At 41.9% G+C, this 16,148-nt stretch overlaps 1 protein-coding gene across 2 annotated transcripts; it reads right to left on the reverse strand.

Moving 5' to 3' along the window:
- Nucleotides 1-222: 222 nt before the first annotated feature.
- LOC134480330 (uncharacterized) lies at nucleotides 223-15,082 on the reverse strand. 2 transcript variants are annotated; one of them, XM_063267875.1, is made up of 5 exons: nucleotides 14,542-15,080; nucleotides 13,659-13,818; nucleotides 5,765-5,896; nucleotides 4,912-5,095; nucleotides 223-1,010 (listed from the first exon to the last, which is right to left on the reverse strand). In XM_063267875.1, exons 1-5 carry the CDS (start codon nucleotides 14,669-14,671, stop codon nucleotides 1,005-1,007), a joined length of 612 nt encoding a protein of 203 aa, XP_063123945.1. In that variant the 5' UTR covers nucleotides 14,672-15,080; the 3' UTR covers nucleotides 223-1,004. The 2 variants fall into 2 exon arrangements, with proteins under 2 accessions (XP_063123945.1, XP_063123944.1); XM_063267874.1 differs by lacking the exon at nucleotides 223-1,010 and having other exon boundaries at nucleotides 2,378-5,095; nucleotides 14,542-15,082.
- Nucleotides 15,083-16,148: the final 1,066 nt, after the last annotated feature.

Consider the following 16,148-nt stretch of genomic DNA (forward strand, 5'->3'; position numbering starts at 1 on the left):
CAAGCATACACAGTGGGTAATGTATGCATGATGAAGTTGAAATTCAGAGTTGGAAACACAGTGCACAGTGACTGTATAAATGCCTGTGAATCTCAGTCTGACTGGGAAGTGATTTGATGCCCAGTCCCCATGAGAAAGCAGAGATCCATCCCTCCCTGATAGCTGTGGGACTTCAGATGTTGACACTAATGATCAATAAAGAAGGTTCTTAAGAGTGAAGAGTTTGAGATTACCCCTTTATTCACCAGAATACATCCAATTTACTGGATAGTAACCAGATGCAGGTAGTCTATATATACAGTCTATATCCTTATCAAAATAGAAAAGCAAATGAACAAAACAACAACAGATAAATAACAAATCTTCAAATGAATAGAAGGAAAACCAAATAACCAAAACAATTAAAAATTAACCAAACTTTAAATAGAGGAATTGCACTAAGCATTTTTTGCTGCTCCTTTTGCAGAATAGACTTATAGCCTGTGGCTTGCCTTGGAGACATAGTAGACAAGCAGTTAGTGATGGTAATAATCTTTTCAAGAGGAGTGGAAGTAGGTCTGTTTTGTTGGAGTGGGGGTATTAAGGAAAAAGCCATCCAACACTGAGTATAAATGATATTACAGACTTTGTCACAAAGTCTTTCCAATATTGTGAACTAATCTCCATGAAACTCTTCTGGGTGACCCATCAGGACAAGTACAAATTTACACGTGCACGGTCTTTCTGGATGAACAGCAGCTCTTGATTGATGTGCATCAGCACTTCTCTGAGTCCCTCCAAAAGTGCACACTTGTTGGAGAGAGCTGAGGTGAAAATACAGCGTATTCAATCCAAAGAAATCAAACTAAAGGAGGAAAATGCAGTCCACAATTGCTATGGACATTACAGATGAGATGTTATAGTGGTGTATTTGCTCTGCACACTTAGTTCTCCTCCTGTAGTTCTTCTCTCCAAGGGAGATCTTGTCCTGGACTGTGTCATGTTCGAGTTTCTGCTGGAGAATTTCAGACCTAGCAGAGCAAGGGAATAAAGATTTAGTGAGTGGTTGTCAATTCAGCTCTCCCTCTTACATCAGCTCTATTCAGTTGGATAATCCAGCATGACCTGTCAGCTGAGGTCAGTCCCTGCATTCCCAAGTGTAGTAGAGTACCTGCGCTTGGATTTATATCTCACCTTTCAAACTGCTAGAATTTGAACTGTGGACTATGCACTGTACTGGGATTAAGAGAAAAATGAGCATTTTTCCCACTGGTCCAGGTATATGACATTGAATAATAACATTGTAGCTATGTCTGAATCTGAGTTCAAGAGAGGTATGAGCAACATAGAATACCATGTGGATTCCTTCTGGAGAACATGCCCAGAATTGAGGTGAAATTTCTGATTATGTCAGCACTGAAGGAACCCGTCTAGTTTCCATTTGTAACCACTGTATCTGCAAATACACAGAGAAGCCATCTCACTTCAAATTCATGCTCACCGCACAGATCTTGTAATCACTGAGAATGTGCTCCATGCAAATCTTCCCAGCGTACACATGGACATTAAAGGTGATTGTGATGTAGAAACAGAACAGCACCCCTGTAAGTCTATGGCTAGTGCAAGGCAGATTGTGAGAGGACAGAAGAGAAAATGTCCTCAGATCTTTCCGGAGAGATCACAGGAAGAAAGGAGTAGAACATAGCAAGAAATCCAGAGGATCATATATATATTGTTTCATGGGCAAAATTCACATGAACTGTACCAGAACAATACTCTGAGTAGCTCTTTAACTGCCTGAGTCTGAAATCCAGGTGGGGTGGTCATCCACCCAAAAAGGATATTTATATAGGGAAGGATATTCAAATGGCCTCTTCCAGCCTATGTTCCTACCTGAACATTAATGCTTAATGTAAAGATTCCCCAGGATTCGCTGGAGGCATAAAAACAAATGTTGAGTGGGATATGTACATAGTGGCCAGAGCCTATAGACAGCTCAGTCAGTGATGTGCTGTCCTCCCATAAACCGTCATAGACTCAGGGTTCTTTCCCCATTAACAATCTGGCTTAGCAAGTCCCAAAGGCTGTGTAGAGCTGTCTTGTTGCTCAGCAAAGGATCATATGTTGGTGGTGGACTAGACTCTTGTTCTTGTTCACTCTTTCAGACTTTCCCCAAAGTGTGCAACTTCTTCTAATCGGAGCTGTCTTTACCATAGCCTGAGTGACTTCATGCCCAAAGCTAGAATCATAGGAAATCTCCATAACCAGGATCCAAATCAACAAATTTTCTCCCCGTAATGTGATTGTTCCACAGATAATTTGAATAAGTAAGTAAAAGCTTGCATGGATTATCTCACACTGAATCAGAATCTATGGAAGGGCTCCATCGTATGGTACACTTTTACTCCTTGGATGATGGACGTCTGGATAGATTCTCCTTCAAGGTTACTCTGGGACCACTACAACATTGATGCTCCCTAGTTGCAATGGCAATACCTACTCCTTGTTGTGGAATCACTGGGTTAACTAAAACTTCTGTTCCACTTTCTGAACATGGCTTCTCATAGGGCTACCTGTTCTTACACTGTCAGACCCATTTGAAGCTCATCATTTCTCCTAACCCATTGAGGCTGAAATTAACTGAGAGAAAATGATGTTGATCGACAGCACTTGCAGAATGCTACACAGATAACATAGAGGAGCGCTTTGGATTATCTGTGCACCTAAAGGGGTTCCTGAAACTGCCCTGTTCTTGCACCACAGCATAGCTATGGGATTTTTTCTGGATGACGATACAATTCCAAGCAACTCAAATTCTCAATGAATAAAATCCAAGCCAAACTCCATGGGGAAGTTGTAGTGTGCCAAGGTAGCTCGAAAGAAATGGTAGCAGGCAATGTGGAAAGCAACCTTGGAGAAGACACAGTGAGTGACATAACCTTCCAGTGGGCTTTCACAATTCACAAAGAACAGAGAAGCAGAATAAACTCATGAATTTTTCTAGAGAAGCCTTGCCCTTACCTCCCAGTACTCCATTCCTTTGATGTGCTCCAAAGGATTTCAATGCAGATCAGTAGTTTTGCCCCTAATCACTTGAAAATCTAACTTTACAGTTGTTTTTGTGTCCTCTTTTTGGGGGTTGCATTTCTAAAGGATTTTATTGTCCTGCTTCTACACCATAACAAAAATGGACCTGCAAGCTCTAGGCCTGTATCATTTGTTACCCCTGTGAAACATGACTCACTTGAACAGATTTCCACTCCTCCCCCAGACTTCACAAGATAATTCATTCTGAAATTTTTGGAAAGAATAAATTAGTAATTTAAGTGTCCTTTTGCTGTACAGAGCTAAATGGAGATGCCAAATGACTGGGCAGCTCTATTTCATGTTTCATGGATGTAAAGTGTATGCTTAGAGTACTTTTCTCATGAAACTTGGAAATAGAGGGAAACATACGTTCACTACTGCAAAAACACACACACACATATACCCACACACACCACACACACACACACACAAACACACACACAAACACAGACACACAGATACACACTTGCATGCACAAATGAAAACTTTGCTCTTATGCAGCACATTTCCTGTTGAGTGAGGAATTAGTGGGAACAATGCTGTGTACAAGTCTCTTAGACACAAGCAAGATGTGCTGCCCTGGCCTGTACTCATTTCCACTTCAGGAAACCTTTCTATGCAGATGCTTGCTGGTCCGACAAGTAAGTTACATGTTCTGAACAGATAGCCTAAACAACACATCATCAAATCCCCAAGAGAGATTTCTAGGAAAAGACTCCATCAAGCTCTATGCTGACTCATCATAGGCCCCTCACTAAAACTACCCTGTTTCCTTCATAGAAGACTTTGGAAGCATCAGAGAAGACAGTGACTCATGGTCAGTTCCCAGGAACATTTCATCACATTAGAGTTCCTGTGATATTAAAACAACCTCAATGTCAGTCAGAAAAAGGCTAAATAAATAACATACAGTGAATTTTCTGAAATGCAGCACTGTGTACAATATTGAGAGGGTATCTATCCTGAAAGAATGCAGTGCCCATGATATAGTCAGCAAAGCAATGTCAGCAGAGGGTTGTACTCTAGGATTCCATGCAATATCATGGTGAAGCCAATAAGACAATCCAGAATCTTCCTGGGGGATAACTCTGTTCAGGTAAAGTGAAGAAATCTAATCCTTATTTTTAAAATAGCTGAATGGTTTAAGTATGTGTTGAGACAAATAAGAGAGGGGGCTCATCTTGGAACTGGACGAATGATGCAAAGACTGCTGGCCAGCACAAAACAGGAAGCTTCATGTTTGTTGAGAGACCTAGGCTTAAAGGACTAAGTCTCCAGGAGCACTCAAATAAGACAGGACTGACATGCTGATACACAGGCTCTGTAGTTACCCAAGATCTATGAAGCATGAAGTCACCATCTTCATATACAGGGACATGAGGGGAGGAAGAACAAAAGCCACCACAAATGACAATGAGAACCATTTCTTTGGCATTTCCACCAGGCTCTCCTCCTTGAAAACTACTTACTTCCTGAGTCTCACACCATCCCTGTAAAGAAAATGGGCTCTGGGCTTTTGCTTCATCCCTCAAAGCCCTGCTCTAGTCTAAAGAGGGGCTCCCACATAGCACCCTCCATCCATAATGGCATGTAGTGCTGTGCTGTGTGATCAACCTATCTCCCTTAATGAACTGCAGATTCTCGAAGAGCAGGAGCATTTGCTTTCGAAACATGCAGTTTCTTGAAAAGGGGCTATCTCCACAGAAAGCCTTGTAAACAATCACATGAATGTACACTTGGATGAGACCTAGGTCAGGACATGGATCAGTCAATAGACAGTTACATTGGTTTGTCTATGTTTATGGTAAGACCTGAGGACAACCTGACCCTGAGGCCTAACCCTACCTGCTGTTGCGTGGCACTGGGGGCACAGATGTTCATTCCGGCCTCTTCACAGAGCCTCTTTGTCTCCACAGAGGATGCTGGCAGTTCAGTCTGCTCCACCAGCAGTTCTCTCTTCTCATTCAGCAAAATCTGTATATTGTTCTTCAATTGAGCTTGTTCACGCAGGAGCTGGGAGTGCCTGATGCTGAACCACAAACAAAAAATGGTAAAACCCAGCCAGCTTCTATTTGCCTGTCACTCCTGCAAGTACAATCATCCCTTCAAGGGTCCTCATCCTCAGAAATCCCCAGAATAGAGCCACACTATGCAGGTTAGCACCAATTAGAGGAGGTCAAATCCAGAACCCACATTCCACATGAATCAAAGTACTTCTGAAAATCCTGACAGTAAGACGGTTTATATAAATCAAGGAAGAAGAGATGGTCCATAAGGGAGCTCGTATGTCCATGGTATGGTGAAACCATCTTCACGTTGTGGGGAAAGCCCCTCTGAGGGGTAGTTGAAGACCAAATAGCTATAGACTCTTTCCATGTGTTTCTCATGGATCACAGATCTTTAAATCTCCTGTCAGAGTCCTAGAGATTCAGAGTTGATTGATACTCCCATCATGGTGCAAACCTTTTCTATCTAGAGGAACTTTAACTGGGAAAATAACAATTGGAGGGTCTTCTACACCCCTCACATGTACGACAACTGAGTCCAAGAGCTACAAATCTAAGACCCTTGCCAGGAGGCAGCCTTCTTGTTAAGAGTCAGACACTACAGAACCAGAGCCCTGACTTTGGTTCAAAGTCATACAGGACAGAAGCATTCCCTGCCTAGTGCTGGGTTCTCATCTCTGTCAGCAACTCACCGGTAGGAACTGTTCACTTGTATGAGCTCCTTGTACCTGTCCATGGCATCACTTATTGAGTTGGTCATCATTTGCATAGCCATCATTCTCATCTCATGTTCAGATTGAAGGACTGGCAATTCGACATGCAGCCTGGGTTAGGTCATGGCCAAAGGAACAAATAATGTTTTGAACTCATGATTTCAGAATTAGGTGAAATGTAAATAAAAATATATAATAAAAAATTTCAAATTCAAGGAATGGTGGAAGGGAATAAAATGGCAAACTCAAAAACCAGACCAAAACCCAACAGTGAGACTCAATCCACAGAAAATATTTCTATGTAAATAAGCAAACATTTGTTTTGAAATAAGGACTCCTTGGAATCCTGAGAGATATGGTTCTGCAAAGACTCACTATATAGGAGGGGGCAGAGCCTGAGAGATGCCTGTTTGGGAATAACAACTGTCAAGACCACAGTGACCATTTCTAGGTCACAATAAACAATCCGTGGATAGTTAAAAAAATAAAAAAACTAAAGATCAAAGCAGGTGAAACAAATTAGGTAAAATCAGACTGTTCTCTCTATTACTTAAACTCAGTATGTTCCACATACTTGCTCCTTCAAAGTATTTGTACTGGTTAAGTTTATTATCCTGGGCACAGGAAAACAGTGTCACGGTACCAGTTGGAGGGACCTGACCTTCAAGAGCTGGCCAGGTGAGCATGATGGAATTGACTAGTTCAGGAAGAAGATTCCTCCAGTCTGTGCCACAGCTTTGGGCCCAAGAGAAAGCTGTGATGACATTTCTCTTGTTTTGAAAGCAGGTATACTCAATCCTTGGTTTCTATCGTTACATGAATTCCCAGAGGGCATAACTATGTTTGACAGGGAAGAGGATTTATAGCACCTCCTCCCCTCAGGAGAGTCCTGTGTGCCACCAAGGTATACAGAAGGAGCAAAGTGCTGTGTTGATCAGTGTGGGCCTCCATGTACTCATCACTATCATGACCTGCAAACTGTTGATCAAACAAATCCTCAGACCCAATCAAAGGTCCCAGACGTCCTGATCCAGAGTAAACCACCAACAAATACTGCCACAGCCACACCGGCGGATCCCGGACCGCAGCAGCTCTCTGCTCCCAAACCCCGTGGGAGAGAGACCTCACTGCCTGATCAGGTGGGCACTCCTGAGGCTGCAGAGCGGAGGAGACCACCAACACTGCCCACCCCTGCCCACATCCCTGGCCCAAGAGGCAACTGTATAAGGCCTCTGGGTTCCCGTAGGGGAGGGCCCGGGAGCGGCAGGACCCCTGCGCCTGAGACACTGCCGGAACCTGAAGGAAACAGACCGGATAAACAGTTCTCTGCACCCAAATCCCGAGGGAGGGAGAGCTGAACCTTCAGAGAGGCGGACACGCCTGGGAAACCAGAAGAGACTGCACTCTGTGCACATCCAGGCGCCAGAGGAAAACACCAAACGCCATCTGGAACCCTGGTGCACGGAGGCTCCCGGAAGGAGCGGCACAGATTTTCCCGGTTGCTGCCACAGCAGAGAGGACTTAGGCAGTACCCCACGAGCAAACTTGAGCCTTGGAACCACAGGTAGGACCAATTTTTCCCCTGCAAGAAACCTGCCTGGTGAACTCAAGACACAGGCCCACAGGAACAGCTGAAGACCTGTAGAGAGGAAAAACTACACGCCCGAAAGCAGAACACTCTGTCCCCATAACTGGCTGAAAGAAAACAGGAAAACAGGTCTACAGCACTCCTGACACACAGGTTATAGGACAGTCTAGCCACAGTCAGAAATAGCAGAACAAAGTAACACTAGAGATAATCTGATGGCGAGAGGCAAGCACAGGAACCCAAGCAACAGAAACCAAGACTACATGGCATCATCGGAGCCCAATTCTCCCACCAAAGCAAACACGGAATATCCAAACACACCAGAAAAGCAAGACCTAGTTTCAAAATCATATTTGATCATGATGCTGGAGGACTTCAAGAAAGACATAAAGAACTCCCTTAGAGAACAAGTAGAAGCCTACAGAGAGGAATCGCAAAAATCCCTGAAAGAATTCCAGGAAAACACAATCAAACAGTTGAAGGAATTAAAAATGGAAATAGAAGCAATCAAGAAAGAACACATGGAAACAACCCTGGACATAGAAAATCAAAAGAAAAGACAAGGAGCTGTAGATACAAGCTTCACCAACAGAATTCAAGAGATGGAAGAGAGAATCTCGGGAGCAGAAGATTCCATAGAAATCATTGACTCAACTGTCAAAGATAATGTAAAGTGGAAAAAGCTACTGGTCCAAAACATACAGGAAATCCAGGACTCAATGAGAAGATCAAACCTAAGGATAATAGGTATAGAAGAGAGTGAAGACTCCCAGCTCAAAGGACCAGTAAATATCTTCAACAAAATCATAGAAGAAAACTTCCCTAACCTAAAAAAAGAGATACCCATAGGCATACAAGAAGCCTACAGAACTCCAAATATATTGGACCAGAAAAGAAACACCTCCCGTCACATAATTGTCAAAACACCAAACGCACAAAATAAAGAAAGAATATTAAAAGCAGTAAGGGAAAAAGGTCAAGTAACATATAAAGGGAGACCTATCAGAATCACACCAGACTTTTAGCCAGAAACTATGAAGGCCAGAAGATCCTGGACAGATGTCATACAGACCCTAAGAGAACACAAATGCCAGCCCAGGTTACTGTATCCTGCAAAACTCTCAATTAACATAGATGGAGAAACCAAGATATTCCATGACAAAACCAAATTTACACAATATCTTTCTACAAATCCAGCACTACAAAGGATAATAAAGGGTAAAGCCCAACATAAGGAGGCAAGCTATACCCTAGAAGCAAGAAACTAATCATCTTGGCAACAAAACAAAGAGAATGAAAGCACACAATCATAACCTCACTTCCAAATATGAATATAACGGGAAGCAATAATCACTATTCCTTAATCTCTCTCAATATCAATGGCCTCAACTCCCCAATAAAAAGACAGAGATTAACAAACTGGATACGCAACGAGGACCCTGCATTCTGCTGCCTACAGGAAACACACCTCAGAGACAAAGACAGACATTACCTCAGAGTGAAAGGCTGGAAAACAATTTTCCAAGCAAATGGTCAGAAGAAGAAAGCTGGAGTAGCCATTCTAATATCAAATAAAATCAATTTTCAACTAAAAGTCATCAAAAAAGATAAGGAAGGACACTTCATATTCATCAAAGGAAAAATCCACCAAGATGAAGTCTCAATCCTAAATATCTATGCCCCAAATACAAGGGCACCTACATATGTAAAAGAAACCTTACTAAAGCTCAAAACACACATTGCACCTCACACAATAATAGTGGGAGATTTCAACACCCCACTCTCATCAATGGACAGATCATGGAAACAGAAATTAAACAGAGATGTAGACAGACTAAGAGAAGTCATGAGCCAAATGGACTTAACGGATATTTATAGAACATTCTATCCTAAAGCAAAAGGATATACCTTCTTCTCAGCTCCTCATGGTACTTTCTCCAAAATTGACCATATAATTGGTCAAAAAACGGGCCTCAACAGGTACAGAAAGATAGAAATAATCCCATGCGTGCTATCGGACCACCACGGCCTAAAACTGGTCTTCAATAACAATAAGGGAAGAATGCCCACATATACGTGGAAATTGAACAATGCTCTACTCAATGATAACCTGGTCAAGGAAGAAATAAAGAAAGAAATTAAAAACTTTTTAGAATTTAATGAAAATGAAGGTACAACATACCCAAACTTATGGGACACAATGAAAGCTGTGCTAAGAGGAAAACTCATAGCGCTGAGTGCCTGCAGAAAGAAACAGGAAAGAGCATATGTCAGCAGCTTGACAGCACACCTAAAAGCTCTAGAACAAAAAGAAGCAAATACACCCAGGAGGAGTAGAAGGCAGGAAATAATCAAACTCAGAGCTGAAATCAACCAAGTAGAAACAAAAAGGACCATAGAAAGAATCAACAGAACCAAAAGTTGGTTCTTTGAGAAAATCAACAAGATAGATAAACCCTTAGCCAGACTAACGAGAGGACACAGAGAGTGCGCCCAAATTAACAAAATCAGAAATGAAAAGGGAGACATAACTACAGATTCAGAGGAAATTCAAAAAATCATCAGATCTTACTATAAAAACCTATATTCAACAAAACTTGAAAATCTTCAGGAAATGGACAATTTCCTAGACAGATACCAGGTATCGAAGTTAAATCAGGAACAGATAAACCAGTTAAACAACCCCATAACTCCTAAGGAAATAGAAGCAGTCATTAAAGGTCTCCCAACCAAAAAGAGCCCAGGTCCAGACGGGTTTAGTGCAGAATTCTATCAAACCTTCATAGAAGACCTTATACCAATATTACCCAAACTATTCCACAAAATTGAAACAGATGGAGCCCTACCGAATTCCTTCTATGAAGCCACAATTACTCTTATACCTAAACCACACAAAGACCCAACAAAGAAAGAGAACTTCAGACCAATTTCCCTTATGAATATCGACGCAAAAATACTCAATAAAATTCTGGCAAACCGAATTCAAGAGCACATCAAAACAATCATCCACCATGATCAAGTAGGCTTCATCCCAGGCATGCAGGGATGGTTTAATATAAGGAAAACCATCAACGTGATCCATCATATAAACAAACTGAAAGAACAGAACCACATGATCATTTCATTAGATGCTGAGAAAGCATTTGACAAAATTCAACACCCCTTCATGATAAAAGTCCTGGAAAGAATAGGTATTCAAGGCCCATACCTAAACATAGTAAAAGCCATATACAGCAAACCAGTTGCTAACATTAAACTAAATGGAGAGAAACTTGAAGCAATCCCACTAAAATCAGGGACTAGACAAGGCTGCCCACTCTCTCCCTACTTATTCAATATAGTTCTTGAAGTTCTAGCCAGAGCAATCAGACAACAAAAGGAGATCAAGGGGATACAGATCGGAAAAGAAGAGGTCAAAATATCACTATTTGCAGATGATATGATAGTATATTTAAGTGATCCCAAAAGTTCCACCAGAGAACTACTAAAGCTGATAAACAACTTCAGCAAAGTGGCTGGGTATAAAATTAACTCAAATAAATCAGTTGCCTTCCTCTATACAAAAGAGAAACAAGCCGAGAAAGAAATTAGGGAAACGACACCCTTCATAATAGACCCAAATAATATAAAGTACCTCGGTGTGACTTTAACCAAGCAAGTAAAAGATCTGTACAATAAGAACTTCAAGACACTGAGGAAAGAAATTGAAGAAGACCTCAGAAGATGGAAAGATCTCCCATGCTCATGGATTGGCAGGATTAATATAGTAAAAATGGCCATTTTACCAAAAGCAATCTACAGATTCAATGCAATCCCCATCAAAATACCAATCCAATTCTTCAAAGAGTTAGACAGAACAATTTGCAAATTCATCTGGAATAACAAAAAACCCAGGATAGCTTAAGCTATCCTCAACAATAAAAGGACTTCAGGGGGAATCACTATCCCTGAACTCAAGCAGTATTACAGAGCAATAGTGATAAAAACTGCATGGTATTGGTACAGAGACAGACAGATAGACCAATGGAATAGAATTGAAGACCCAGAAATGAACCCACACACCTATGGTCACTTGATTTTTGACAAAGGAGCCAAAACCATCCAATGGAAAAAAGATAGCATTTTCAGCAAATGGTGCTGGTTCAACTGGAGGGCAACATGTAGAAGAATGCAGATCGATCCATCTTTATCACCCTGTACAAAGCTTAAGTCCAAGTGGATCAAGGACCTCCACATCAAACCAGACACACTCAAACTAATAGAAGAAAAACTAGGGAAGCATCTGGAACACACGGGCACTGGAAAAATTTTCCTGAACAAAACACCAATGGCTTATGCTCTAAGATCAAGAATAGACAAATGGGATCTCATAAAACTGCAAAGCTTCTGTAAGGCAAAGGACACTGTGGTTAGGACAAAACGGCAACCAACAGATTGGGAAAAGATCTTTACCAATCCTACAACAGATAGAGGCCTTGTATCCAAAATATACAAAGAACTCAAGAAGTTAGACCGCAGGGAAACAAATAACCCTATTAAAAAATGGGGTTCAGAGCTAAACAAAGAATTCACAGCTGAGGAATGCCGAATGGCTGAGAAACACCTAAAGAAATGTTCAACATCTTTAGTCATCAGGGAAATGCAAATCAAAACAACCCTGAGATTTCACCTCACACCAGTGAGAATGGCTAAGATCAAAAACTCAGGTGACAGCAGATGCTGGCGAGGATGTGGAGAAAGAGGAACACTCCTCCATTGTTGGTGGGATTGCAGACTGGTAAAACCGTTCTGGAAATCAGTCTGGAGGTTCCTCCGAAAATTGGACATTGAACTGCCTGAGGATCCAGCTATACCTCTCTTGGGCATATACCCAAAAGATGCCTCAACATATAAAAGAGACACGTGCTCCACTATGTTCATCGCAGCCTTATTTATAATAGCCAGAAACTGGAAAGAACCCAGATGCCCTTCAACAGAGGAATGGATACAGAAAATGTGGTACATCTACACAATGGAATATTACTCAGCTATCAAAAACAACGAGTTTATGAAATTCATAGGCAAATGGTTGGAACTGGAACATATCATCCTGAGTGAGCTAACCCAATCACAGAAAGACATACATGGTATGCACTCATTGATAAGTGGCTATTAGCCCAAATGCTTGAATTACCCTCGATCCCTAGAACAAAGGAAACTCAAGACGGATGATCAAAATGTGAATGCTTCACTCCTTCTTTAAATGAGGAAAAAGAATACCCTTGGCAGGGAAGGGAGAGGCAAAGATTAAAACAGAGACTGAAGGAACACCCATTCAGAGCCTGCCCCACATGAGGCCCATACATATAGAGCCACCCAATTAGACAAGATGGATGAAGCAAAGAAGTGCAGACCGACAGGAGCCGGATGTAGATTGCTCCTGAGAGACACAGCCAGAATACAGCAAATACAGAGGCGAATGCCAGCAGCAAACCACTGAACTGAGAATAGGACCCCCGTTGAAGGAATCAGAGAAAGAACTGGAAGAGCTTGAAGGGGCTCGAGTCCCCATATGTACAACAATGCCAAGCAACCAGAGCTTCCAGGGACTAAGCCACTACCTAAAGACTATACATGGACTGACCCTGGACTCTGACCCCATAGGTAGCAATGAATATCCTAGTAAGAGCACCAGTGGAAGGGGAAGCCCTGGGTCCTGCTAAGACTGAACCCCCAGTGAACTAGACTATGGGGGGAGGGCGGCAATGGGGGGAGGGTTGGGAGGGGAACACCCATAAGGAAGGGGAGGGGGGAGGGGGATGTTTGCCCGGAAACCGGGAAAGGGAATAACACTTGAAATGTATATAAGAAATACTCAAGTTAATAAAAAAAAAAAACAACAAAGAAAAAAAAATACTGCCACATATATACACACCAACCCATATCTAAACACATTTAGAATGCCAACTACATGCATGGAGGTGCCATAGAATCAGTGTATAATGAACAAATTCAGAGGAAAGAATGATGACGTGCAGGCATTTCATTCACACACACAGTTGCAGCAAGTGTGACAAGGTCATTCTAGCTGTTGACAGAACCAATGCTAATCCAAGAGGCTCAGGGTCAAGTACAAAAGAGGTTGACCCTAAACACACAGCACCTAGCTCATCTCACAAGCAAATGCCTGCCAAATCTCCTTAAAATCCAGGATGAGAGTTGAAACTTTCTCGTGCTATGAGTAAATCTTGAGGTAGAAGAGAGAGAGCGCAAGACAGTGAACAGGTTACTGGGCATAATGACTACCTGTGGTCCCACTCATCATAGATATAAAGATCCAGGATTTGATAAAGTTCATCCCTCTCGAATTGACACTTCTGGATTTCAAATTTGAGTTCCTCCAGTTCCTTTAGACACTCCTCTTCCTTAGTGATGACATTTTGGGATGATGCCTTCCTACCAAAACCTGTAGACAGATAAACCCAAGTGAATTTGCATATTTGAACCAATGGGCAGAATAGATCATTCTGAATCCGAAAAGGAGGTTGAGGAAGGGGAAATGGTAGAGACTGGGTGAATCCGTGAAAGAGCAGAAAAGCTTTCTTAAAGGTTGATTCTTAAGCTATGTCCCTGTTCCCAACCTCTAAAGCCATACACGTGCCACACTCACGATTAAACAACCCGCGGCACTGAAAGTTATAATATGACTGAGACATAAACATCTGTGACATTGTTATATCAGATGTGGTGCAGATAATCCTGGAGTTCATAATGACTTCATAATGTTTAGCACCATCAAGCTCTAACCAAGTGTGGTCCAGCCCAAAGTGTCTGAGAACTCAATTCATGACTACGGGTGCATCCTTCCTTGTTCTCGCCATCAGAGACTTATGTAACCTACAGTAATCTAGAGGATGAAGTGCTTCAACTCCCAAACATGGATGGTCACATTGTTAATCTCACAGTGCCTCCTCCTGCCAATCATTGACACTCACAGTTAAAAAGCTTCAAGAAAAGACACTGAAGTCTTACAACTTTATGGCTTTCTCTCAAATTAAAGATCAGGAACTCCTGACTCTTGGTTTGCCTTTGAAAAATCCCAAGGCTCCTGCTTGTAAGGCCTAGTCTTAGAAGGCACATCTCAAACCTACCTCCTTGAGGATGTTCCCCAACTCTGCCCACGACTCACCAAGCCTTCTCCAGAATGATTTCCTCCTTCCTGTTTCACTAGAGAGGGTGTCAGCTTCTCTCTGACCTGGTGCAGTCTCTCCTTGATCAACACTTTCCTTCTGAAATAGCCTGAGCAGCTGGCGAAACATGCCTGCTTGTGAACCCAAAGGGAACTGAAGTAATATCCCAAAGGCAGTTGGTGTCACCACAACACTGGTGACATCACAGAAGATTCTAGGGATCTCTTAGATACAATAGAGTGTCCAGTGAACGGCTTACTGGTGATGTCACTGGAAAATTCTATGGCCTACCTACTAACCAGCTCTCCCCACACTGATGAATTTCTGTGGGGACCCTTTCCTCCAGTCTCCCATGTGTCACTGGGAATACCATTTGGCAACCTCTATTTCAAAGCTAGATATGTCTCTCTGCTTCATTAGAAGTCAACATTGCTTTTGCTGCAGAGGGTTTCTTACAACCCTGAATTGGAGAACAGATTTTTCTTAGCACCCAAATCTCTAGGGACCAAGGAGGAGGGAGATTTTTCTTAAAAGTAAATCTACTACTCGAGACAATACATGTGACATGTATTTCGATTTCTAAGCTTTTCCCTTTTTCTGGAGGCCAATATATTTCTTCTATACCTCTGAGTGTATAAAACCTGGAAATATTTGCTTACTGTGCAGTCCTTGAAAGCCGACATTGTTTCCATTTACATATCCATGTATTTCACAAAATCAATGGTCTATAATCCTATTTTTTTGCAATAAAAACTCCTTTTCCTTGGGAACATAGGGATCAACTACAGGGCATATATAAAAGAATAAATTTCTGTCTGTTTTATATATTATGTAGGACATCCTCCCTTTCTCAAATATAACAAGACAATTAAATTGGACATCAGTGAGCAAATGTCAACCTGGACCTTGTGTTACTACATTGTAACTACATAACCATCACTTCTCCAATATCCTTCTCCGTGAATAGACAAGTCTAGGCACGAGAATATTGGGGACTACAACATGATCTTTTACTTGTAGCAAACATAAGAATCCGGAGGACGAGAAGGGAGTGGAATGGTCTGAGTTCAGGTTGAACCTCAATTTTAATGGGTCCATACGTTCAGGAGGGAGTCTATTTGGCATTGTGATATATGGATTCTGTCTTCTTATCATAGGTGTTATAATAATTCAACATGAATGTGTGCTATAATGCCAGCCCACCTCAGAGATGTAAGAGTGAAAATCATGTCTGACCTTGCTGGGAAGAACTCTGCCTTTTACTACCATCTGGAGTTATACAACATCACTATACAAAGCTCAGAAGAGAGGGGTGCAGATGTGCAGGCCTTAGAAGTTGAGGATCTTTTCTACTGATTAAGCCACTTCTTTTTCCTATGTAATTTTTCCCTTGCTCTTTTACTAATGGTGGCTGACTTCTTTCCTGGCCTGAGGTAAACTGGAGTCCAATCTTTTGGATTACCGAACCTTCTATTTTCGAGATGACAGTCCCACCAAGGGTCCTACTGCATACAGAAGGTATGAATAAGTCTCAGGGGCTGGAGTAAGTTAAAAAGGTCTGTTACAACAAAGAACTGATTAAGAAAACAAGAGCCCAGCTGCTCAT

This window comes from Rattus norvegicus, chromosome 9 (assembly GCF_036323735.1).
Source record: "Rattus norvegicus strain BN/NHsdMcwi chromosome 9, GRCr8, whole genome shotgun sequence".
Classification (NCBI taxonomy): domain Eukaryota; kingdom Metazoa; phylum Chordata; class Mammalia; order Rodentia; family Muridae; genus Rattus; species Rattus norvegicus.

Excerpts from the sequence above, each read along its gene's own strand:
- LOC134480330 (XM_063267874.1), bottom strand. The coding sequence starts at position 14,671 with ATGTTTCGCCAGCTGCTCAGGCTATTTCAGAAGGAAAGTGTTGATCAA. Across the intron at positions 13,819-14,541 it reads ATCATTCTGGAGAAGGCTTG|GTTTTGGTAGGAAGGCATCA; the intron begins GTGAGTCGTGGG and ends ATCTGTCTACAG. Across the intron at positions 5,096-5,764 it reads CAAGTGAACAGTTCCTACCG|CATCAGGCACTCCCAGCTCC; the intron begins GTGAGTTGCTGA and ends TTTGTGGTTCAG.